General features: G+C 58.8%; 4 protein-coding genes across 7 annotated transcripts; 1 reads left to right on the top strand and 3 right to left on the bottom strand.

Moving 5' to 3' along the window:
- Positions 1 to 945: 945 nt before the first annotated feature.
- LOC121107420 (basic proline-rich protein-like) lies at positions 946 to 4,246 on the bottom strand. Its single transcript, XM_040651568.2, has 4 exons — positions 3,258 to 4,246; positions 1,599 to 3,157; positions 1,450 to 1,521; positions 946 to 1,364 (listed from the first exon to the last, which is right to left on the bottom strand). Exons 2-4 carry the CDS (start codon positions 3,067 to 3,069, stop codon positions 1,177 to 1,179), a joined length of 1,731 nt encoding a protein of 576 aa, XP_040507502.1. The 5' UTR covers positions 3,070 to 3,157; positions 3,258 to 4,246; the 3' UTR covers positions 946 to 1,176.
- Positions 4,247 to 10,685: 6,439 nt separating this feature from the next.
- LOC124417355 lies at positions 10,686 to 13,856 on the bottom strand. 2 transcript variants are annotated; one of them, XR_006932002.1, is made up of 3 exons: positions 12,868 to 13,856; positions 11,149 to 12,767; positions 10,686 to 11,051 (listed from the first exon to the last, which is right to left on the bottom strand). XR_006932002.1 is itself a non-coding variant. In XM_046903437.1 (2 exons), exons 1-2 carry the CDS (start codon positions 11,210 to 11,212, stop codon positions 10,864 to 10,866), a joined length of 252 nt encoding a protein of 83 aa, XP_046759393.1. In that variant the 5' UTR covers positions 11,213 to 13,856; the 3' UTR covers positions 10,686 to 10,863. The 2 variants fall into 2 exon arrangements, 1 of the variants encoding a protein (XP_046759393.1); XM_046903437.1 differs by having other exon boundaries at positions 11,149 to 13,856.
- Positions 13,857 to 15,535: 1,679 nt separating this feature from the next.
- LOC121107422 (serine/threonine-protein kinase LATS1-like) lies at positions 15,536 to 18,401 on the bottom strand. 2 transcript variants are annotated; one of them, XM_046903436.1, is made up of 4 exons: positions 17,701 to 18,401; positions 16,224 to 17,600; positions 16,075 to 16,146; positions 15,536 to 15,989 (listed from the first exon to the last, which is right to left on the bottom strand). In XM_046903436.1, exons 2-4 carry the CDS (start codon positions 17,512 to 17,514, stop codon positions 15,802 to 15,804), a joined length of 1,551 nt encoding a protein of 516 aa, XP_046759392.1. In that variant the 5' UTR covers positions 17,515 to 17,600; positions 17,701 to 18,401; the 3' UTR covers positions 15,536 to 15,801. The 2 variants fall into 2 exon arrangements, with proteins under 2 accessions (XP_046759392.1, XP_040507504.2); XM_040651570.2 differs by having other exon boundaries at positions 16,224 to 18,401.
- LOC107049068 (RNA/RNP complex-1-interacting phosphatase-like) lies at positions 18,381 to 23,114 on the top strand. 2 transcript variants are annotated; one of them, XM_015302428.4, is made up of 9 exons: positions 18,381 to 18,456; positions 18,537 to 18,612; positions 19,256 to 19,387; positions 19,989 to 20,112; positions 20,670 to 20,730; positions 21,032 to 21,078; positions 21,200 to 21,272; positions 21,528 to 21,656; positions 22,455 to 23,114. In XM_015302428.4, the coding sequence occupies exons 1-9, from the start codon at positions 18,422 to 18,424 to the stop codon at positions 22,792 to 22,794; spliced, it is 1,017 nt and encodes a 338-aa protein (XP_015157914.2). In that variant the 5' UTR covers positions 18,381 to 18,421; the 3' UTR covers positions 22,795 to 23,114. The 2 variants fall into 2 exon arrangements, 1 of the variants encoding a protein (XP_015157914.2); XR_001471439.4 differs by lacking the exon at positions 22,455 to 23,114 and having other exon boundaries at positions 21,200 to 21,341; positions 21,528 to 21,657.
- Positions 23,115 to 23,450: the final 336 nt, after the last annotated feature.

Here is a 23,450-nt window from a genome sequence, read left to right on the forward strand (position 1 = left end):
ATTGTTCAGTCTGGAGAAGAGGAGACTCAGGAGAAGCCTTATTGCTCTCTGTAACTGACTGAAGGGAGGCTGTAGTGAGCTGCGGGTCGGCCTCTTCTCTCGGGTGACAGTGATAGGATGAGAGGGAATGGCTTCAAGCTGCGTCAGGGAAGGTTCAGGCTGGACGTTAGGAAATACCACTGCTCTGAAAGGGTGGTCAGGCACTGCAATGGGCTGCCCAGAGTGGTGGTGGAATCACCCAACCTGGTGGTGTTCAAAGAGCGTTTGGATGTTGTGTTGAGGGACGTGGTTTAGCGAGAACCATTGGTGAAGGGCGGATGGTTGGACTGGATGGTCCTGTGGGTCTTTTCCAACCTTAGCGATTCTATGATTCCATGATTTGCCTCTTGCATGCCCTACATCGACCCCAAATGAGAAGAGGAAACGGTTTTCTCCAAGTGCTTCGCTCAGAGGCTGCAGCACCTCTGTTATGGAGAAAGAATCATACAATCATAGAATTACTCAGGTTGGAAAGGACCTCAGAGATCATCAGGTCCAAGCGCAGCCTAACCATAGTCCCCTAACTCTAACAACCCTCCTCTAAATCATATCTCCGAGCACCACATCCAAACGGCTCTTCAACACATCCAGGGACGGTGACTCAACCACCTCCCTGGGGAGCCTATCCCAGCGATAGGGAGATTTGGATCAGATGTGGGGGAAGGTGTTCACAGAGGGGGAGCTGAGGCAGCAGTGATGGTGATGAAGACCATCAGTCAGGAGGAGCTGCAGGAGCGGCAGCTCTCGGCTCACTGCAACCACACCAACATCCCTGGAGGTGGGCATTGGGGTGCGGGGGGGCTTTGGTGCTGCAGGAACCACTGCAGGCAGAGGGGTAGCAAAGTGAATACAAACCATTCAATAATTTAATGTAATTTGATGTAATTTAATGTAATATAACATAACAGAACAGAACAGAACATAAGGTAAGGTGATGTAACGGAGTCCCACATGGTCGCAGTGCACGGTGGTGGTGGTGGACAGCCCAGGTTTGGAGGGGTAGGGCCGGGGCCGGTGCTGGTGCCCCTGGAGCACTGCCGCTGCTCTGTGTGTGCCGCGGGGGCCGGCGAGGAGCCCAGGGCTCCAGGCACGGTTTCTGCGGGCGCTCCCGCTTGTGCTGAGCCCACCCAGCCTCGCCTAGCGCCGGCGTTTCGCTTCTGGAGCATCCCGGCCCTGCGGCAGCTTCCTCTTTGGGGCCTGGATGCTGCCAGTGCGCTGCTCGTGCCCTGTGGTGGTGCGGGCGGGCGCTGGGCACTCGGCCGGCTCGGGCTGCCTCCACAGCAGGTCGTTGCTGGGCTGGGGGACCTCGCGAAGACTCATCGCTTCTGAAAAAGCAAGAGCATCCCCACAACGATGAGCACAGCCTTCCCGCAGCCACCCCCCTGCCGGCTCTGCTGCCCCCAAACTCACCGTTGTTGATCCAAGTCAGGAGGCAATGGATGTCGCTGATGTCCTCCGGGACGTCTGAGCTCATTGTCGCTGCTGGAAAAGCAAGAACATCCCCAGTGGGGCAATGCCAGCTTTCCCACAGCCGCCCGCTGCGCAGCCCCCAAACTCACCTCCTGATTCCAGCGCTGCGCTGCTGCAGCCGAGCGGAGCCGTGGCGGGATGGGGGCACACGTTGGTGGGCGCTGGGTGCCGCTGCTCCTGGGTGTGCGCCACGGCATCTGCAAAGGGCCCCGTCGCCTGCTCCCAGCTGGCGGGCAGGGTGCAGGGCCCGGGGAGCACCCGCTGCTGCACTGCAGGTGCTCGGAGGAGCGTGGAGGGGCCGGGGCGGCCGGGGGCCTGCAGCGGGCAGCTGCCTGCGGGCTGCGGGGGCTTCCCACGGCACACGGCCCCGGGCCGCAGCCCCATCGGCTGCTGGCGCTGCCGCTGCCGCTTCCCTGCCAGCCGGGGATGTTGCCAGCAGTGGGCAGGGGCATTGGGGGGAGGCATACCCGGCTTCATCCCGCCGGGTAGGAGCTGGAGGAGGGGTAACTGCCTCTCCCCGGGTGGGAGATGACCCACAATTGTGTACAGCCCCTCAGGTGTGAGCTGAACCACAATTGGGGGCACCTCCTGAGGTGGGAGTTGGCCCACAGTTGGGGGCACCTCTTGAGGTGGGAGCGGGCCCACAGTTGGGGGTACCCCCTGAATTGAAAGCTGACCCACAGTTGCGGGTACCCCTTGAGGTGGGAGCGGGCCCAGAGTTGGGAGTACCCCCGGAGGTGGGAGCTGATACACATTTGGGGACATTGCCCCAGCTGGCAGCTGAAGCACATTTTCAGGCTTTGCCCCTGGTGGCACCTGAACTACAGGTGGGGGCATTGCCCCAGGTGGGAGCTGACCCACCGTTGGGGGCACCCCCTGAGGTGGGAGCGGGCCCACACTTTGGGGCATTGCCTCAGCTGGCAGCTGAAGCACATTTGGGGGCATTGCCCCAGGTGAGAGCTGACCCACTGTTGGGGGCAGCCCCTGAGGTGGGATCAGACCCACCACTGGGGCTACCCCCTGAGGTGGGAGCGGACCCACAGTTTGGGGCATTGCCCCAGGTGGCAGCTGAACTGCAGGTGTGTTCATCTCCCCAGATTGGAGCTGAATCACACTGTCAGGCATTGCCCCAGGTGGCAGATGAAGCACAGTTGGGGGCATTGCCCCAGGTGGTGGGAGCTGAGCCAGCGTGGGGGGCAGCCCCTGAGGTGGGATCGGACCCACCACTGGGGCTACCCCCTGCGGTGGGAGTGGGCCCACAGTTTGGGGTACCCCCTGAGGTGGGAGCTGACCCCCAGTATAGGGCATTGCCCCAAGGGGCAGCTCAACAATAGTTTGGGGCATTGCCCCAGGTGGCAGCTGAAGCACTGCTGCGGGCATTGCCCCAGGTGGCAGTTGAAGCACAGTTTGAGGCATCGCCCCAGGTGGCAGCTGCGCTCCCTGTCCCTGCACACCCGGTACCCCCGGCTGGACAGAGGCCTGAGGCACCATGGAGGTGACATTGGGGGCAGGGATGGGCTGGAAGGATACGGGCACTGCTCCGCCAATGGTGGTCTGCATCGCAGCAGTGGCCGGTGGGGGCACAATGATCCAAATAAAGTTGCGTCGGGTGTCGGAAGCACCGTCAGCGTCCGTGGAGGAATTCTCTCTGTGGGGAAATGCCCAAATGGGCGCCAGGGTGAGATGTGGGGCACTGGGATCCCCTGGAGGGCCGCAGTGCCAGGAGCAGGAGGAGCCTGCTGCCTTACCTGCCGTGGCAGCTCGAGAGTGGCAGTGGGGGGTTCCGTGAGCGCTGGGGTCAGCCCCTCTGCCCTGAGCTCACAGTGCCCCTCTGTGACGCTGTCCCGTGGTGTCACAGGCACTGCTCTGTGCCTGCCATGTCATCAACTTGCTGTGGCTGCAGCCGTGCTGGTGACAGCATGGGACGAGTGTGGGGAGCTATGGCCTTTTCCCATCTCATACTCCTCCTCCTGATGGCCACAACTTGCTATAAGTTTGCTGCTGCTCCGTGGCGAGCACCAGGAGCAGGTGGGTGAGCAAAACGGAGCGGCACGGGGGGCACGAAGTCACTGCAAGGACAGAGCCTTTGGGGCTCCCCCTCCCGTTCTCTTTTCTTCCCCTCTCCATCCCCCTCCCTTTCTCTTCCCCTCCCCGTCTCCAGACAGTTCCACACACGGACTGTTGTGTATCAGCACGGTGCCACTGCAGGCGCCGCAGTCCACTCCTGGCCAAGCGCTGCTTCCAACCGCTGTGGCTGTCCAGGTTTGTGCTGCAGCAATAAAGAACGTTAAGAAAGAAGTGTGTTGGCCGTGTCCCATTGGGGTGCGTTGTCCCAGAACACATCCAAGAGTCGCCTGTTTAGAGAGGAGACCTTGCTTTGTCTGCGCTGCGCAGGACACAGGGTGGGAAATCCCTCCAACGAGCGCGTCGTGTCCTCAGCTTGGCTTCTGTTCAGAGTGAGAAGTTTCCACGCTACACCTGCCTCGTGCGTAAGTCACGGTGACCTCGTGTGTATTTGGGGTGATGGAGCAGATCTTCCTGGAAGAGATGTGGAGGCAGCTGAGGGATGGAGAAGCGATCCTGGACAGCCAGCAGGGCGGCACCGAGGGCAGATCGTGCCTGAGCCACGCGGTGGCTTTTTGTGATGCAGAGATGGCAGTGATGGACTCCAGGGGGGCAACTGATGTCATCTCCCTGGACTTGAGCAAGGCCTTCGATGTGGTCCCGCACCACTTCCTTCCCTCTGACTCAGAGGGAGGTGGGTGCAAAGGATGGGCTGTGGGGTGGACGTTCAACAAAGCCAAGGGGGTGCGTTCAGAGGGGGAGTTGATCTGGATAGGTTGGACAGCCGGGCTGAAGCCAATGGGATGGGATTCAACAAGACCAACTGCCGGGTCCTGCACTTTGGCCGCAATAACCCCAGGCAGCGCTACAGGCTTGGGGCAGAGTGGCTGGAAGGCTGTGTAGAGGAAATGGAGCTGGGGGTGTTGACTGACACTAGGCTGAACATGAGCCAGCAGTGTGCCCAGGTGGCCAAGAAGGCCAATGGCATCCTGGCTTGTATCAGAAACAGTGTGGCCAGCAGGAACAGGGAAGTGATTGTCCCCCTGTACTCAGCACTGGTGAGGCCGCACCTCGAGTGCTGTGTCCAGTTTTGGGCCCCTCACTGTAAGAAAGACATGGAGGCCCTGCAGCGTGTCCAGAGGAGGGCAACACAGCTGGTGAGGGCTCTGGAGCACAGGCCTTATGAGGAGCGGCTGAAGGAGCTAGGATTGTTCAGTCTGGAGAAGAGGAGGCTCAGGGGAGGCCTTATTGTTCTGTGTAACTGCCTGAAGGGAGGCTGTAGTGAGCTGGGGGTCAGCCTCTTCTCTCGTGTGACAGTGATAGGACAAGAGGGAATGGCTTCAAGCTGCGCCAGGGAAGGTTCAGGCTGGACGTTAGGAAATACTACTGCTCTGAAAGGGTGGTCAGGCACTGCAATGGGCTGCCCAGAGAGGTGGTGGAGTCACCCACCCTGGTGGTGTTCAAAGAGCGTTTGGATGTTGTGTTGAGGGACGTGGTTTAGCGGGAACCATTGGTGAAGGGCGGATGGTTGGACTGGGTGTTCCTGTGGGTCTTTTCCAACCTTAGCGATTCTATGATTCTATGATTTGCCTCTTGCATGCCCTACATCGACCCCAAATGAGAAGAGGAAACGGTTTTCTCCAGGTGCTTCGCTCAGAGGCTGCAGCACCTCTGCTATGGAGAAAGAATCATACAATCATAGAATTACTCAGGTTGGAAAGGACCTCAGAGATCATCAGGTCCAAGCGCAGCCTAACCATAGTCCCCTAACTCTAACAACCCTCCGCTAAATCATATCTCCGAGCACCACATCCAAACGGCTCTTAAACACATCCAGGGATGGTGACTCAACCACCTCCCTGGGAAGCCTATCCCAGTGATAGGGAGATTTGGATCAGATGTGGGGGAAGGTGTTCACAGAGGGGGAGCTGAGGCAGCAGTGATGGTGATGAAGACCATCAGTCAGGAGGAGCTGCAGGAGCGGCAGCTCTCGGCTCACTGCAACCACACCAACATCCCTGGAGGTGGGCATTGGGGTGCGGGGGGGCTTTGGTGCTGCAGGAACCACTGCAGGCAGAGGGGTAGCAAAGTGAATACAAGCCATTTAATAATTTAATGTAATTAAATGTAATATAATTTAACATAACATAACATAATTTAACAGAACATAAGGTAAGGTGATGTAACGGAGTCCCACATGGTCGCAGTGCACGGTGGTGGTGGTGGACAGCCCAGGTTTGGAGGGGTAGGGCCGGGGCCGGTGCTGGTGCCCCTGGAGCACTGCCGCTGCTCTGTGTGTGCCGCGGGGGCCGGCGAGGAGCCCAGGGCTCCAGGCACGGTTTCTGCGGGCGCTCCCGCTTGTGCTGAGCCCACCCAGCCTCGCCTAGCACCGGCGTTTCGCTTCTGGAGCATCCCGGCCCTGCGGCAGCTTCCTCTTTGGGGCCTGGATGCTGCCAGTGCGCTGCTCGTGCCCTGTGGTGGTGCGGGCGGGCGCTGGGCACTCGGCCGGCTCGGGCTGCCTCCACAGCAGGTCGTTGCTGGGCTGGGGGACCTCGCGAAGACTCATCGCTTCTGAAAAAGCAAGAGCATCCCCACAACGATGAGCACAGCCTTCCCGCAGCCACCCGGTGCAGACAACCCCTGCCGGCTCTGCTGCCCCCAAACTCACCGTTGTTGATCCAAGTCAGGAGGCAATGGATGTCGCTGATGTCCTCCGGGACGTCTGAGCTCATTGTCGCTGCTGGAAAAGCAAGAACATCCCCAGTGGGGCAATGCCAGCTTTCCCACAGCCACCCGGTGCGGACAGCCTGCCGCCCGCTGCGCAGCCCCCAAACTCACCTCCTGATTCCAGCGCTGCGCTGCTGCAGCCGAGCGGAGCCGTGGCGGGATGGGGGCACACGTTGGTGGGCGCTGGGTGCCGCTGCTCCTGGGTGTGCGCCACGGCATCTGCAAAGGGCCCCGTCGCCTGCTCCCAGCTGGCGGGCAGGGTGCAGGGCCCGGGGAGCACCCGCTGCTGCACTGCAGGTGCTCGGAGGAGCGTGGAGGGGCCGGGGCGGCCGGGGGCCTGCAGCGGGCAGCTGCCTGCGGGCTGCGGGGGCTTCCCACGGCACACGGCCCCGGGCCGCAGCCCCATCGGCTGCTGGCGCTGCCGCTGCCGCTTCCCTGCCAGCCGGGGATGTTGCCAGCAGTGGGCAGGGGCATTGGGGGGAGGCATACCCGGCTTCATCCCGCCGGGTAGGAGCTGGAGGAGGGGTAACTGCCTCTCCCCGGGTGGGAGATGACCCACAATTGTGTACAGCCCCTCAGGTGTGAGCTGAACCACAATTGGGGGCACCTCCTGAGGTGGGATCAGACCCACTGTTGGGGACACCTCCTGAGGTGGGAGAGGGCCCACAGTTGGGGGTACCCCCTGAATTGGGAGGTGACCCACCGTTGGGGGCACCCCCTGAGGTAGGTTCAGACCCACCGCTGGGATCACCTCCTGAGGTGGGAGCGGGCCCACAGTTGCGGGTACCCCCTGAATTGGGAGCTGACCCACAGTTGGGGGTACCCCCTGAGGTGGGAACGGGCCTACAGTTTGGGGCATTGCCCCAGCTGGCAGCTGAAGCACAGTTGGGTGCATTGCCCCAGGTGGTGGGAGCTGAGCCACCATGGAGGGCAGCCCCTGTGGTGGGATCAGACCCACCATTGGGGCTACCCCCTGAGGTGGGAGCAGGCCTACAGTTTGGGGTACCCCCTGAGGTAGCAGCTGACCCACAGTTTGGGGCATTGCCCCAGGTGGTGGGAGCTGAGCCACCATGGAGTGCAGCCCCTGTGGTGGGATCAGATCCACCACTGGGACTACCCCCAGAGGTGGGAGCTGACCCCCAGTATAGGGCATTGCCCCAAGGGGCAGCTCAGTCATAGTTTGGGGCATTGCCCCAGCTGGCAGCTGAGCCACAACTGGGGGTGTTGCCCCAGCTGGCAGTTGAAGCACAGTTTGAGGTATCGCCCCAGGTGGCAGCTGCGCTCCCTGTCCCTGCACACCCGGTACCCCCGGCTGGACAGAGGCCTGAGGCACCATGGAGGTGACATTGGGGGCAGGGATGGGCTGGAAGGATACGGGCACTGCTCCGCCAACGGTGGTCTGCATCGCAGCAGTGGCCAGTGGGGGCACAAAGGCTCCAAATAAAGTTGCGTCGGGTGTCGGAAGCACCGTCAGCGTCCGTGGAGGAATTCTCTCTGTGGGGAAATGCCCAAATGGGCGCCGGGGTGAGATGTGGGGCACTGGGACCCCCTGGAGGGCCGCAGTGCCAGGAGCAGGAGGAGCCTGCTGCCTTACCTGCCGTGGCAGCTCGAGAGTGGCAGTGGGGGGTTCCGTGAGCGCTGGGGTCAGCCCCTCTGCCCTGAGCTCACAGTGCCCCTCTGTGACGCTGTCCCGTGGTGTCACAGGCACTGCTCTGTGCCTGCCACGTCACCAACTTGCTGTGGCTGTAGTCATGCTGGTGACAACACGGGACGAGTGTGGGGAGCTATGGCCTCTGCCCATCTCATACTCTTCCTCCTGATGGCCACAACTTGCTCTAAGTTCGCTGCTGCTCCGTGGCGAGCACCAGGAGCAGGTGGGTGAGCAAAACGGAGCGGCACGGGGGGCACGAAGTCACTGCAAGGACAGAGCCTTTGGGGCTCCCCCTCCCGTTCTCTTTTCTTCCCCTCTCCATCCCCCTCCCTTTCTCTTCCCCTCCCCTCTCCATCCCCCTCCCTTTCTCTTCCCCTCCCCGTCTCCAGACACTTCCACACACGGACTGTTGTGTATCAGCACGGTGCCACTGCAGGCGCCGCAGTCCACTCCTGGCCAAGCGCTGCTTCCATCCGCTGTGGCTGTCCAGGTTTGTGCAGCAGCAATAAAGAACGTTAAGAAAGAACTGTGTTGGCCGTGTCCCATTGGGGTGCGTTGTCCCAGAACACACCCAAGAGTCGCCTGTTTAGAGAGGAGACCTTGCTTTGTCTGCGCTGCGCAGGACACAGGGTGGGAAATCCCTCCAACGAGCGCGTCGTGTCCTCAGCTTGGCTTCTGTTCAGAGTGAGAAGTTTCCACGCTACACCTGCCTCGTGCGTAAGTCACGGTGACCTCGTGTGTATTTGGGGTGATGGAGCAGATCTTCCTGGAAGAGATGTGGAGGCAGCTGAGGGATGGAGAAGCGATCCTGGACAGCCAGCAGGGCGGCACCGAGGGCAGATCGTGCCTGAGCCACGCGGTGGCTTTTTGTGATGCAGAGATGGCACTGATGGACTCCAGGGGGGCAACTGATGTCATCTGCCTGGACTTGAGCAAGGCCTTCGATGTGGTCCCGCACCACTTCCTTCCCTCTGACTCAGAGGGAGGTGGGTGCAAAGGATGGGCTGTGGGGTGGACGTTCAACAAAGCCAAGGGGGTGCGTTCAGAGGGGGAATTTGCCTCTTGCATGCCCTACATCGACCCCAAATGAGAAGAGGAAACGGTTTTCTCCAGGTGCTTCGCTCAGAGGCTGCAGCACCTCTGTTATCGAGAAAGAATCATACAATCATAGAATTACTCAGGTTGGAAAGGACCTCAGAGATCATCAGGTCCAAGCGCAGCCTAACCATAGTCCCCTAACTCTAACAACCCTCCGCTAAATCATATCTCCGAGCACCACATCCAAACGGCTCTTCAACACATCCAGGGACGGTGACTCAACCACCTCCCTGGGGAGCCTATCCCAGTGCTTCACCACCCTTTCTGTAAAGAACTGTTTCCTAACGTCCATCCTAAAGTTACCTTGGCGCAACTGGAGGCCATTGTGTCACCAGTGAGAAGAGACCTACCCCGCTCTCACTGTAAGCACCTTTCAGGTACTGCAAGAGAGCAATGAGGTCTCCCCTCAGCCTCCTCTTCCCCACACTAAGCAGCCCCAGCTCCCCCAGCCTCTCCTCACAGGGCTGATTTTCCAAGCCTTCACTAGCCTCGTTGCCCTTCTCTGGACCTGCTCCAGTACCTCCATGTCCTTCTTGTACTGAGGAGCCCAGAGCTGAACACAGCACTCGAGGTGAGGCCTCACCAACGCCGAGTACAGGGCCAGGATGACTTCCCTCGTCCTGCTCACCACACCATTCCTGATCCAAGCCAGGACGCCATTGGCCTTCTTGGATGCACTGCCGGCTCATATTCAGCCGACTGTCCATCAGCACACCAAGGTCCCTTTCCATCAGGCAGCTTTCCAGCCACAGCTCCCCAAGCCCGTAGGGTTAGCTGAGGTTGTTGTGACCAAAATGCAGGACCCGACACTTGGCCCTATTGAAACTCGTGCCGCTATCCTTGGCCCATCCATCCACTCTATCCACGTCCCTCTGTAGTGCCCTTCTCCCCTCTGGCAGATCAACACTCCCTCCCAGCTTGGTGTTCTCTGCAAACTCACTGGGGGTGCCCTCAATCCCCTCATCGAGGTCACCAATGCAGATGTTAAACAGAAGCGGCCCCAGCACTGAGCCTTGGGGGACAGCGCTCGTGAGCGGCCGCCAACTGCATTCAGCTCCATTGACCACGACTCTTTGGGCCCGGCCATCCAGCCAGTGCTTCACCCAGCGCAGCGTACAGCCATCCAGAGCATGGGCAGCCAGCTTAAAGGCTGAGGGAGCCGGGGAGGTTCAGCGCGGAGAAGAGAAGGCTGTGGGGAGACCTCATTGCGGCCTTCTGCTATTGCAAGGGAGATGATAAACAGGAGGGAAATGGACTTTTCTTGCGGGGAGATGGAGGTGGCACAAAGGGGGATGGTTTTAACGTAAAGGAGGGGAGATTTGGGTCAGATGTGGGGGAAGGTGTTCACAGAGGGGGAGCTGAGGCAGCAGTGATGGTGATGAAGACCATCAGTCAGGAGGAGCTGCAGGAGCGGCAGCTCTCGGCTCACTGCAACCACACCAACATCCCTGGAGGTGGGCTTTGGGGTGCGGGGGGGCTTTGGTGCTGCAGGAACCACTGCAGGCAGAGGGGTAGCAAAGTGAATACAAACCATTCAATAATTTAATGTAATTTAATGTAATATAATTTAACATAACAGAATATAACATAACATAATTTAACATAACATAAGATAAGGTGATGTAACGGAGGTCGCAGTGCACGGTGGTGGTGGTGGACAGCCCAGGTTTGGAGGGGTAGGGCCGGGGCCGGTGCTGGTGCCCCTGGAGCACTGCCGCTGCTCTGTGTGTGCCGCGGGGGCCGGCGAGGAGCCCAGGGCTCCAGGCACGGTTTCTGCGGGCGCTCCCGCTTGTGCTGAGCCCACCCAGCCTCGCCTAGCGCCGGCGTTTCGCTTCTGGAGCATCCCGGCCCTGCGGCAGCTTCCTCTTTGGGGCCTGGATGCTGCCAGTGCGCTGCTCGTGCCCTGTGGTGGTGCGGGCGGGCGCTGGGCACTCGGCCGGCTCGGGCTGCCTCCACAGCAGGTCGTTGCTGGGCTGGGGGACCTCGCGAAGACTCATCGCTTCTGAAAAAGCAAGAGCATCCCCACAACGATGAGCACAGCCTTCCCGCAGCCACCCGGTGCAGACAACCCCTGCCGGCTCTGCTGCCCCCAAACTCACCGTTGTTGATCCAAGTCAGGAGGCAATGGATGTCGCTGATGTCCTCCGGGACGTCTGAGCTCATTGTCGCTGCTGGAAAAGCAAGAACATCCCCAGTGGGGCAATGCCAGCTTTCCCACAGCCACCCGGTGCGGACAGCCTGCCGCCCGCTGCGCAGCCCCCAAACTCACCTCCTGATTCCAGCGCTGCGCTGCTGCAGCCGAGCGGAGCCGTGGCGGGATGGGGGCACACGTTGGTGGGCGCTGGGTGCCGCTGCTCCTGGGTGTGCGCCACGGCATCTGCAAAGGGCCCCGTCGCCTGCTCCCAGCTGGCGGGCAGGGTGCAGGGCCCGGGGAGCACCCGCTGCTGCACTGCAGGTGCTCGGAGGAGCGTGGAGGGGCCGGGGCGGCCGGGGGCCTGCAGCGGGCAGCTGCCTGCGGGCTGCGGGGGCTTCCCACGGCACACGGCCCCGGGCCGCAGCCCCATCGGCTGCTGGCGCTGCCGCTGCCGCTTCCCTGCCAGCCGGGGATGTTGCCAGCAGTGGGCAGGGGCATTGGGGGGAGGCATACCCGGCTTCATCCCGCCGGGTAGGAGCTGGAGGAGGGGTAACTGCCTCTCCCCGGGTGGCAGATGACCCACAATTGTGTACAGCCCCTCAGGTGTGAGCTGAACCACAATTGGGGGCACCTCCTGAGGTGGGAGCTGGCCCACAGTGGGGGGAACCCCCTGAGACGGAAGCGGGCCCACAGTTTGGGGTAACCCCTGAATTGGGAGCTGACCCACTGTTGGGGACACCACCTGAGTTGGGATCAGACCCACCGTTGGGGGCACCCCCTGAATTGGGAGTTGTCCCACAGTTGGGGGCAATGCCTCAGCTGGCAGCTGAAGCACACTTCCAGGCAATGCCCCTGGTGACAGCTGTAGCATATTTGGGGGCATTGCCCCAGGTGGGAGCTGACCCACTGTTGGAGGCAGCCCCTGAGGCGGGTTCAGACCCACCATTGGGGCTACCCCCTGAGGTGGGAGCGGGCCCACAGTTTGGGGCATTGCCCCAGGTGGGAGCTGAACGACAGGTGGGTGCATCTCCCCAGATTGGAGCTGAATCACACTGTCAGGCATTGCCCCAGGTGGCAGATGAAGCACAGTTGGGGGCATTGACCCAGGTGGTGGGAGCTGATCCACCGTGGAGGGCAGCCCCTGAGGTGGGATCAGACCCACCATTGGGGCTACCCCCTGAGGTGGGAGTGGGCCCACAGTTTGGGGTACCCCCTGAGGTGGGAGCTGACCCCCAGTATAGGGCATTGCCCCAAGGGGCAGCTCAACCATAGTTTGGGGCATTGCCCCAGGTGGCAGCTGAACCACTGCTGCGGGCATTGCCCCAACTGGCAGCTGAAGCACAGTTTGAGGCATCGCCCCAGGTGGCAGCTGCGCTCCCTGTCCCTGCACACCCGGTACCCCCGGCTGGACAGAGGCCTGAGGCACCATGGAGGTGACATTGGGGGCAGGGATGGGCTGGAAGGATACGGGCACTGCTCCGCCAATGGTGGTCTGCATCGCAGCAGTGGCCGGTGGGGGCACAAAGGCTCCAAATAAAGTTGCGTCGGGTGTCGGAAGCACCGTCAGCGATGAAGGAATTCTCTCTGTGGGGAAATGCCCAAATGGGCGCCGGGGTGAGATGTGGGGCACTGGGACCCCCTGGAGGGCCGCAGTGCCAGGAGCAGGAGGAGCCTGCTGCCTTACCTGCCGTGGCAGCTCGAGAGTGGCGCTGGGGGGTTCCGTGAGCGCTGGGGTCAGCCCCTCTGCCCTGAGCTCACAGTGCCCCTCTGTGACGCTGTCCCGTGGTGTCACAGGCACTGCTCTGTGCCTGCCATGTCATCAACTTGCTGTGGCTGTAATCATGCTGGTGACAGCATGGGACGAGTGTGGGGAGCTATGGCCTCTGCCCTTCTCATACTCCTCCTCCTGATGGCCACAACTTTCTGGAAGTTCGCTGCTGCTCCGTGGCGAGCACCAGGAGCAGGTGGGTGAGCAAAACGGAGCGGCACGGGGGGCACGAAGTCACTGCAAGGACAGAGCCTTTGGGGCTCCCCCTCCCGTTCTCTTTTCTTCCCCTCTCCATCCCATTTCCATTCTCTTCCCCTCCCCGTCTCCAGACACTTCCACACACGGACTGTTGTGTATCAGCACGGTGCCACTGCAGGCGCCGCAGTCCACTCCTGCACAACCGCTGGTTCCATCAGCTGTGGCTGTCCAGGTTTGTGCTGCAGCAATAAAGAACGTTAAGAAAGAAGTGTGTTGGCCGTGTCCCATTGGGGTGCGTTGTCCCAGAACACATCCAAGAGTCGCCTGTTTAGAGAGGAGACCTTGCTTTGTCTGCGCTGCGCAGGACACAGGGTGGGAAATCCCTCCAACGAGCGCGTCGTGTCCTCAGCTTGGCTTCTGTTCAGAGTGAGAAGTTTCCACGCTACACCTGCCTCGTGCGTAAGTCACGGTGACCTCGTGTGTATTTGGGGTGATGGAGCAGATCTTCCTGGAAGAGATGTGGAGGCAGCTGAGGGATGGAGAAGCGATCCTGGACAGCCAGCAGGGCGGCACCGAGGGCAGATCGTGCCTGAGCCACGCGGTGGCTTTTTGTGATGCAGAGATGGCACTGATGGACTCCAGGGGGACAACTGATGTCATCTGCCTGGACTTGAGCAAGGCCTTCGATGTGGTCCCGCACCACTTCCTTCCCTCTGACTCAGAGGGAGGTGGGTGCAAAGGATGGGCTGTGGGGTGGACGTTCAACAAAGCCAAGGGGGTGCGTTCAGAGGGGGAATTTGCCTCTTGCATGCCCTACATCGACCCAAATGAGAAGAGGAAAAGTTTTTCTCCAGCTGCTTCGCTCAGAGGCTGCAGCACCTCTGCTATGGAGAAAGAATCATACAATCATGGAATTACTCAGGTTGGAAAGGACCTCCGAGATCATCAGGTCCAAGCGCAGCCTAACCATAGTCCCCTAACTCTAACAACCCTCCCCGAAATCATATCTCCGAGCACCACATCCAAACGGCTCTTCAACACATCCAGGGACGGTGACTCAACCACCTCCCTGGGGAGCCTATCCCAGTGCTTCACCACCCTTTCTGTAGAGAACTGTTTCCTAACGTCCATCCTAAAGTTACCTTGGCGCAACTGGAGGCCATTGTGTCACCAGTGAGAAGAGACCTACCCCGCTTTCACTGTAAGCACCTTTCAGGTACTGCAAGAGAGCAATGAGGTCTCCCCTCAGCCTCCTCTTCCCCACACTAAGCAGCCCCAGCTCCCTCAGCCTCTCCTCATAGGGCTGATTTTCCAAGCCCTTCGCTAGACTCATTGCCCTTCTCTGGACCTGCTCCAGTACCTCCATGTCCTTCTTGTACTGAGGAGCCCAAAGCTGAACACAGCACTCGAGGTGAGGCCTCACCAACGCCGAGTACAGGGCCAGGATGACTTCCCTCGTCCTGCTCACCACACCATTCCTGATCCAAGCCAGGACGCCATTGGCCTTCTTGGCCACCTGGGCGCACTGCCGGCTCATATTCAGCCGACTGTCCATCAGCACACCAAGGTCCCTTTCCATCAGGCAGCTTTCCAGCCACAGCTCCCCAAGCCCGTAGGGTTGCCTGGGGTTGTTGTGACCAAAATGCAGGACCCGACACTTGGCCCTATTGAAACTCGTGCCGCTATCCTTGGCCCATCCATCCACTCTATCCACGTCCCTCTGTAGTGCCCTTCTCCCCTCTGGCAGATCAACACTCCCTCCCAGCTCGGTGTCGTCTGCAAACTCACTGGGGGTGCCCTCAATCCCCTCATCAAGATCGTCAGTGAAGATGTTAAACAGAAGCGGCCCCAGCACTGAGCCTTGGGGGACAGCGCTCGTGAGCGGCCGCCAACTGCATTCAGCTCCATTGACCACGACTCTTTGGGCCCGGCCATCCAGCCAGTGCTTCACCCAGCGCAGCGTACACCCATCCAGAGCATGGGCAGCCAGCTTAAAGGCTGAGGGAGCCGGGGGTGTTCAGCCCGGAGAAGAGAAGGCTGTGGGGAGACCTCATTGCGGCCTTCTGCTATTGCAAGGGAGATGATAAACAGGGGGGAAACGGACTTTTCTTGCAGGAAGATGGAGTTGATACAAAGGGGAATGGTTTTAACGTAAAGGAGGGGAGATTTGGATTAGATGTTGGGGAAGGTGTTCACAGAGGGGGAGCTGAGGCAGCAGTGATGGTGATGAAGACCATCAGTCAGGAGGAGCTGCAGGAGCGGCAGCTCTCGGCTCACTGCAACCACACCAACATCCCTGGAGGTGGGCATTGGGGTGCGGGGGGGCTTTGGTGCTGCAGGAACCACTGCAGGCAGAGGGGTAGCAAAGTGAATACAAACCATTCAATAATTTAATGTAATTTAATGTAATATAATTTAACATAACATAACATAATTTAACAGAACATAAGGTAAGGTGATGTAACGGAGGTCACAGTGCACGGTGGTGGTGGTGGACAGCCCAGGTTTGGAGGGGTAGGGCCGGGGCCGGTGCTGGTGCCCCTGGAGCACTGCCGCTGCTCTGTGTGTGCCGCGGGGGCCGGCGAGGAGCCCAGGGCTCCAGGCACGGTTTCTGCGGGCGCTCCCGCTTGTGCTGAGCCCACCCAGCCTCGCCTAGCGCCGGCGTTTCGCTTCTGGAGCATCCCGGCCCTGCGGCAGCTTCCTCTTTGGGGCCTGGATGCTGCCAGTGCGCTGCTCGTGCCCTGTGGTGGTGCGGGCGGGCGCTGGGCACTCGGCCGGCTCGGGCTGCCTCCACAGCAGGTCGTTGCTGGGCTGGGGGACCTCGCGAAGACTCATCGCTTCTGAAAAAGCAAGAGCATCCCCACAACGATGAGCACAGCCTTCCCGCAGCCACCCCCCTGCCGGCTCTGCTGCCCCCAAACTCACCGTTGTTGATCCAAGTCAGGAGGCAATGGATGTCGCTGATGTCCTCCGGGACGTCTGAGCTCATTGTCGCTGCTGGAAAAGCAAGAACATCCCCAGTGGGGCAATGCCAGCTTTCCCACAGCCGCCCGCTGCGCAGCCCCCAAACTCACCTCCTGATTCCAGCGCTGCGCTGCTGCAGCCGAGCGGAGCCGTGGCGGGATGGGGGCACACGTTGGTGGGCGCTGGGTGCCGCTGCTCCTGGGTGTGCGCCACGGCATCTGCAAAGGGCCCCGTCGCCTGCTCCCAGCTGGCGGGCAGGGTGCAGGGCCCGGGGAGCACCCGCTGCTGCACTGCAGGTGCTCGGAGGAGCGTGGAGGGGCCGGGGCGGCCGGGGGCCTGCAGCGGGCAGCTGCCTGCGGGCTGCGGGGGCTTCCCACGGCACACGGCCCCGGGCCGCTGCCCCATCGGCTGCTGGCGCTGCCGCTGCCGCTTCCCTGCCAGCCGGGGATGTTGCCAGCAGTGGGCAGGGGCATTGGGGGGAGGCATACCCGGCTTCATCCCGCCGGGTAGGAGCTGGAGGAGGGGTAACTGCCTCTCCCCGGGTGGCAGATGACCCACAATTGTGTACAGCCCCTCAGGTGTGAGCTGAACCACAATTGGGGGCACCTCCTGAGGTGGGAGCTGGCCCAGAGTTGGGGGTACCCCCTGAATTGGGAGCTGACCCACTGTTGGGGACACCCCCAGAGGTGGGAGCGGGCCCACAGTTGGGGGCAATGCCTCAGCTGGCAGCTGAAGCACACTTCCAGGCAATGCCCCTGGTGACAGCTGAAGCACGGTTGGGGGCATTGCCCCAGGTGGGAGCTGACCCACTGTTGGAGGCAGCCCCTGAGGCGGGTTCAGACCCACCATTGGGGCTACCCCCTGAGGTGGGAGAGGACCCACAGTTTGGGGCATTGCCCCAGGTGGGAGCTGAACGACAGGTGGGTGCATCTCCCCAGATTGGAGCTGAATCACACTGTCAGGCATTGCCCCAGGTGGCAGATGAAGCACAGTTGGGGGCATTGCCCCAGGTGGTGGGAGCTGAGCCAGCGTTGGGGGCAGCCCCTGAGGTGGGATCGGACCCACCACTGGGGCTACCCCCTGCGGTGGGAGTGGGCCCACAGTTTGGGGTACCCCCTGAGGTGGGAGCTGACCCCCAGTATAGGGCATTGCCCCAAGGGGCAGCTCAACCATAGTTTGGGGCATTGCCCCAGCTGGCAGCTGAACCACTGCTGCGGGCATTGCCCCAGCTGGCAGCTGAAGCACAGTTTGAGGCATCGCCCCAGGTGGCAGCTGCGCTCCCTGTCCCTGCACACCCGGTACCCCCGGCTGGACAGAGGCCTGAGGCACCATGGAGGTGACATTGGGGGCAGGGATGGGCTGGAAGGATACGGGCACTGCTCCGCCAATGGTGGTCTGCATGGCAGCAGTGGCCGGTGGGGGCACAAAGGCTCCAAATAAAGTGGCGTCGGGTGTCGGAAGCACCGTCAGCGATGAAGGAATTCTCTCTGTGGGGAAATGCCCAAATGGGCGCCGGGGTGAGATGTGGGGCACTGGGACCCCCTGGAGGGCCGCAGTGCCAGGAGCAGGAGGAGCCTGCTGCCTCACCTGCCGTGGCAGCTCGAGAGTGGCAGTGGGGGGTTCCGTGAGCGCTGGGGTCAGCCCCTCTGCCCTGAGCTCACAGTGCCCCTCTATGACGCTGTCCCGTGGTGTCACAGGCACTGCTCTGTGCCTGCCATGTCATCAACTTGCTGTGCCTGCCATCGTGGTGATAGCCTCCCACTGTTTCAAGGGAGATGATAAACAGGAGGAAAATGAACTTTTCTTGTGGGGAGATGGGACAAAGGGGAATGGTTTTAATGTAAAGGAATGGAGATTTGGATTAGATGTGGGGGAAGGTGTTCACAGAGGGAGCTGAGGCCCTGCACTGCTGCCCAGAGGCCGTGTGTGCCCCATCCCTGCGGGTGCACCCAACCCAGCTCCCATTGCAGTGAATGGAGACGAAGGGAGGGACGTGGCTGATGACCGTCAAAGTCCCGGTGGCATCCCAGGGCTGCGGTGCTTTGAGCCTGGAAAGCCACCAAACGTCCACCTGCCCGCTGTGCCCCTTCACACACCCGTCTGTCACAGCAGCACAGGGGCTGGGAGGGATCTCTGGGAGGTCCTCCAGAGGTTTTCCCGCCTCTCGCCGCCAGGGGGCGCTGCGGTCGCAGCCATCCCCGCTTTTTCCTGATGACGTCACGCAGACGGTAGCCGCGCCAGGTCACTGCGGCGGAAGCGGAAGTGGCGGAAGCGGAAGTTGCTGCCGCGTCTCCGTTGCGACGCCAGCATGCCGGGCCGTGGCCGTTCGCGCGTCCCCGAGCGGTGAGTGCCGCACCGGCTCCTCCGCGCGGCGTTGAGAGAGGGGGATTCCGGCTTTAACGTCACTCCGCTTCCGTTTGCAGGTGGACCGACTACGTCCCGCTGGGCCGCAGGCTCCCGGGCACCCGCTTCATCGCCTTCAAAGTGCCCCTGAGGAAGGTGAGCGGGGGCTACGGGCCGCCCCGGGTGTCGCGGGGCTGAGGGGGAGCGGCGAGCAGCGCTGCGGGCCGCGCTTTTCCACACGGCTGCTGCTCACTCAGGGCCGCAGTCGCCGGGAGGTGAGGACAGGGGCTGCCCGTGCCCGGTTCGTCCCAATGCAGAGCACGAGCAGACCCGTGCCGGGCTGTGGGCTGAGATCTCTGCAGGCCCCTTCCAACCCCTACGGTTCTGTGATTCGCCTTTTATTGCTTCTTTCTTCCCTGAGCGGACGATGGATGATGGATAGAGAGTGGGTAGTGATAGGACAAGGGGGAATGGCTTTCAGCTGAGAGAGTGGATGTTTGGTTGGATGTTACAAGGAAGTTTTTCACCCAGAGGGTGGTAATGCACTGAACAGGTTGCCCAAGGAGGTTGTGGATGCTCCATCCCTGGAGGCATTCAAGGCCAGGCTGGATGTGGCTCTGGGCAGCCTGGTCTGCTGGTTGGTGACCCTGCACATAGCAGGGGGTTGGAACTGATGAGTATTGTGGTCCTTTTCAACCCAGACCATTCTATGATGGTATGACCGCTGGGAGGTGTGGCAGTTCACCAGTCACAGTGCAGCCGTGTTTAACATTTGCTGCTGAATGTTGTTTCCCCTCAGAGCTTTAATCAGAACCTTCATCCAGAGGAGAGGTTTTCGCCTTGTGACCTCATCGAGAAAATCAAAGAGCAGAAAGAAGAACTGGGCCTCATCATCGACCTGACGTACACAACACGCTACTACGGACCAGAGGTCAGTGTTGGTCTCAGTATAGAGGAGGGAGGGGTCTCTTCAAGCCTTGATATTGCTGCTGAGCGGGAAGATTTATGTGAGAAGGTAACTTTAAATAGCATGAAACACTTAAATCCCCTGGCAGGTGAATGTGGGGAAGCATCTCACAGCCGTTGGGATGGGGTCTTTGTCTTTGATTAGGTGTGACACCGAGGTTTCCTTCTCTTTCTATAACCACCACGGGTTTTTGGATACCTTAAAGGTGTTTTTGTGGGCTCTTCTGAACAGGAAGCTGATTACAGTGGTTTTGGGCTCATGGTGTTAAATGTGCAGGAAAAGTAGGGAACTCCAATGTTCTGCAGGAGGTGGTTGTGCCAGCTGAAGAAGTTGAACTCTGGGTCCAACCTCAGTGCTTTGCCCTTCTCAGGGAGGAAGGAATGAAAGCACAGATGGGTTATTCTGAAATACTGGCAATGTGTTAAAGGGATGAAGTTGCCTTACCTAAAACTGTTGCTGCTCTTTTGGTTTTAGTTGGAATGCCACTTTCTTGTATCTTTTTGTCAGTAGTTCTCTATTTGGTGAGAATTGTAGAGAAATTACTCTCCCCCTTTGTTTCTTGTAGGAGCTGCCAGCTACGCTCAGGTATTCAAAGATCCTGACAATGGGACACGAAATACCAAACAACCAGACTATTTTTCAATTCAAGTGTGTTGTGAAAAACTTCTTGAGAGACAACAAAGACAACGGTAATGTGAATTTCTTCTCTGTTACCAAGTGTTGTCTATGGGAAGGGTAGTGTAGCCTTGGAGATTGGCAGGGTTCTTAATTAACCTTCATGCACAGCGTTAATTTCTTTTCCTCCTCTTGGTGTGTGAATGTCAAAGCAGCGAGATCAGTCTGTTGTGGTAGAGGAGTTCATGCTGGCTGATAGAAGTGGGTAGGCAGTGGGTCATGTGTTGATTGAGATTGAGACTGTGTCTCTAGGCTCACTGTAAAGACTGGTAGTTGATTATCAGTGCTGTGAACAGTAAGCTGTGCTTGGGAAGTGTGGGATAGCCTTTCACAAAGCTTTTAAAAACATCCTCCCTGCAGTGGGCTGTGTCACCATGCAGATGTGGGATGAAATGAGCCATTGAGCCAAATCAGCTGTGATAACCAACCACAAATGGGACTTTGTTGCCTGATCCTGTCAGTTTATTTACACTTGTTGCTGTTGGAGGACAAATGTCAAGTTTGCTTTGCTCTGACTTGGTTTAGTAAAAACAACACTGCAAAGATATGACTTGATTGCTGTTTGTTACAGATAAACTGATCGGAGTGCATTGCACACATGGCTTAAACAGAACTGGCTACCTGGTTTGTAGGTGAGTTGTCTGTGCTCAGAGGGCATTAGGTGGGGGTGTTGTTAGGTGTTCAATAGTAAAAGGGGTCAAGTGGCATGTGTAATCCAAGGCCTGCAAGGATCTGAAGCTTGTAAGCTTAGAAGAGATGTTGTTTGCAGGGATTTGTTGAAATCAGGAGTAGAAAGCAGCAAAATGCTGATACTCAAATCTGGCTTGTAAACAGAAGCTCTAAAAAATTCCCACTTGTTTTTGAATTGTCTCTTATCTGTGAATGTCTTTGAGGTTACCTGTGTGATTAGAGCTGTCTTGTTGGTCTGCTCAGGTACCTGATTGATGTTGAAGGCATGGAGCCCAACACTGCAATAGAGTGTACGTACATGTATGTTCTTCTTGTCAAGATACAAAATACTTACTGTGGGCTTCTGGTTTTAAATGGGCTCGTGCTTATTCCATTGGAGCGTTGTTAGAACTCAGACTTTTCTTTCTCCAGTGTTCAACAGAGCTCGAGGGCATCCCATTGAGAGAATGAACTACATTGAAGATCTCCGGAGAAGATCTGGAATGTGAGTGCACACACAGAATGAGAGCTGCAATAGATAGATCTTAAGCTTGGCTGACTGCTGCTGCTTGAGGTAGGGTGGAATTGGGATGAGGAAGAAGGTGGGCAGCTGTGATATGTGGGGTTATAGATCCGCAGGGCCTGACCAGCTGCCCTCCTTGGGAGGTTTGAAAGGGGGTTGATTGAAGTGTGAAGGAGCTGTTGTGATCACTCAATGAGTGGTTTGTGAGCCCAGCCATGACCAAGAGTTCTGTTTAAGGAAACGTGAAGTGAAGAATTCGGGGTCAGTCCCCCTCAAAGGAAGAGTGGACGCTATGTTGAACTGTAGAAAGCAGAAGGCAGAACATCGCCCACAGCGTTCAGAACACCTCCTATTAACCACGTCCAGGTGGGTTTTTGCCTCTTTCTTCTGTGCTTACTGTACAGCTGAGAGGATAGAACAAAAATTGCTCTCTTTTTTCCTTTTTAAGTAACTTAAGCTCATGTTTTTACAAGTTTGGATGCAACTTTGCTACATACAAGAGAGCATCCGTTGCCATTTCTAGGGGCTGTGGAGGCAGGGGATCCTCCCTCCGTCTTCTTAATGCTGAAGTGTTCCTTGTGTCTGCAGCAGCATGAATCTCTTTGCCTCTGAATAACATACTTGTACCTGCAGATGTGGAATAGCATCCCTTACAGTGTAGGTTAGTTCCTGGTGGGGCTGCAGTGTTCTCAAACTGTGTAAGATACTTCAGGGACAAGAGCAGTTAGTTTGGGTCAGTGGGAGCTGTTCTTCTGTCACCCCATCTGGCAGGGGTGGTAGGGGAGTAGTGAGGGCAGCTAAAGAGCTGCTGCTTCTTTGCTTGGATCACATACCCTGGACTGGCCCTTACTGGATGGTGTGGGAGCAGCAAAACCGTCTGTCAGGACCAGTGCCTGCTGGCAGTTGGCCAGTGGCTTCTTCAGCCCCGCTTCTGTGAGGTGTACAAAATGCTTCCTGCTGGAGACATCCCTTGATGCAGCACAGCTGTAAGAAAGCAGCGTGTAGGAAATGAGCTGACAGCTCTTCCTGCGTGTTGCACTTTTCAGGCTGAGGCAAAAGGCTCCGAACCACAGGGCTGAAGGGATCCAAAACTCCTTGGCAGAACCAGGGAGAGACTGGAGGGGGTTGAATTCTTCAGGGACTGACTTGCAAATCTTCTTTCAGGAACTCTGGCTGTGCCAAGAAGAAGAAGAAGCGGCATCACAGAGCGCCCGAACAACTCCAGGAGCCTCTGCACAAACCTGGGCTGGCTGAGAAAAGGTGGCCTTGCAGTTTGGCTCCCAGGAACTGCCCGGTTTCTTTGCCTTACAACATGCAACGCAACGAAGTGTGCTTCCTAGCTCCAGGCCCCCTCCACCAGCAACCACAGGAACCTCACGTGGCCAGGAAGCGCCGGCGGCGGCGTAAGAAACGTATGGCAGAGCTGAAAGGCACAACAGCATCCACACAGGGCTGTGTTCCCACAAAGGAGTTACGCAGAGGCTCCAAACTGAGTGAACTGTGACGTCCACCAGCAGCTGAGCTGGATGGTGGGAACTGCAAGCGGAGGTTGTGGTGTTCTTGAGATCAGCACAGCTCTCTTTCTCTTCCCCCCCCCCCCCCTTTTTTACACCCTTCTGGGTACTTTTGACAACTGACTCAGAATTTTCGAGTTGCTGTTTGACATTCTGCAGTCCTGGCTCCGCTTCTCAAGTGATGGAGGGAATAAATGGAACTGGATTAATTCTAAAGAGACGTCATCAGGAGCAGCTCTTTAACCTTCCACAAAAGGGCTTTTGGTGCTGATTTCCTTAATACACGTGAAGGAATAGGATTTGGCCTGAAGCTGGGTGACGTTTCTTGTTATTATCTTTTTTTTTTTTTCACTCATATTTGCCAGACTAAACGTCTGCCCTGCTCACATCCTGAGCCTATGTTCTGTCTGGGCCAGTTTCTCCAGCTCAGTGAGGGAGAGAAGCCCTGGAGGGTGTGAGCCTCGAGCCCGGACCCTGGGCTGAGAGCGGCCCCTTTAAGGCTCGGGCCCCCTCCTCTGGCGTGATGACGCCGGACTTCCGCCCGGCCTCAAAATAGCAGCCACTGGGCCGGGCGGAAGCAAGAGGTGGCTGCGAGATGCCCGGATGCGAGAAGGCGTTGTGATTGGGTACTGGAACAGAGCAGAGG

This window comes from Gallus gallus, chromosome 22, assembly GCF_016699485.2.
Source record: "Gallus gallus isolate bGalGal1 chromosome 22, bGalGal1.mat.broiler.GRCg7b, whole genome shotgun sequence".
NCBI lineage: Eukaryota > Metazoa > Chordata > Aves > Galliformes > Phasianidae > Gallus > Gallus gallus.

Coding starts and splice junctions, on each gene's coding strand:
- LOC121107420 (XM_040651568.2), bottom strand. CDS start 3,069: ATGCAGACCACCATTGGCGGAGCAGTGCCCGTATCCTTCCAGCCCATC. Junction 1,522..1,598: donor CGCAGCGCTGGAATCAGGAG/GTGAGTTTGGGG, acceptor TTGCTTTTCCAG/CAGCGACAATGAGCTCAGAC. Junction 1,365..1,449: donor CCTGACTTGGATCAACAACG/GTGAGTTTGGGG, acceptor TTGCTTTTTCAG/AAGCGATGAGTCTTCGCGAG.
- LOC124417355 (XM_046903437.1), bottom strand. CDS start 11,212: ATGAGCTCAGACGTCCCGGAGGACATCAGCGACATCCATTGCCTCCTG. Junction 11,052..11,148: donor CCTGACTTGGATCAACAACG/GTGAGTTTGGGG, acceptor TTGCTTTTTCAG/AAGCGATGAGTCTTCGCGAG.
- LOC121107422 (XM_046903436.1), bottom strand. CDS start 17,514: ATGCAGACCACCATTGGCGGAGCAGTGCCCGTATCCTTCCAGCCCATC. Junction 16,147..16,223: donor CGCAGCGCTGGAATCAGGAG/GTGAGTTTGGGG, acceptor TTGCTTTTCCAG/CAGCGACAATGAGCTCAGAC. Junction 15,990..16,074: donor CCTGACTTGGATCAACAACG/GTGAGTTTGGGG, acceptor TTGCTTTTTCAG/AAGCGATGAGTCTTCGCGAG.
- LOC107049068 (XM_015302428.4), top strand. CDS start 18,422: ATGCCGGGCCGTGGCCGTTCGCGCGTCCCCGAGCG. Junction 20,731..21,031: donor ACTGGCTACCTGGTTTGTAG/GTGAGTTGTCTG, acceptor TGGTCTGCTCAG/GTACCTGATTGATGTTGAAG. Junction 21,273..21,527: donor CTCCGGAGAAGATCTGGAAT/GTGAGTGCACAC, acceptor GTTCTGTTTAAG/GAAACGTGAAGTGAAGAATT.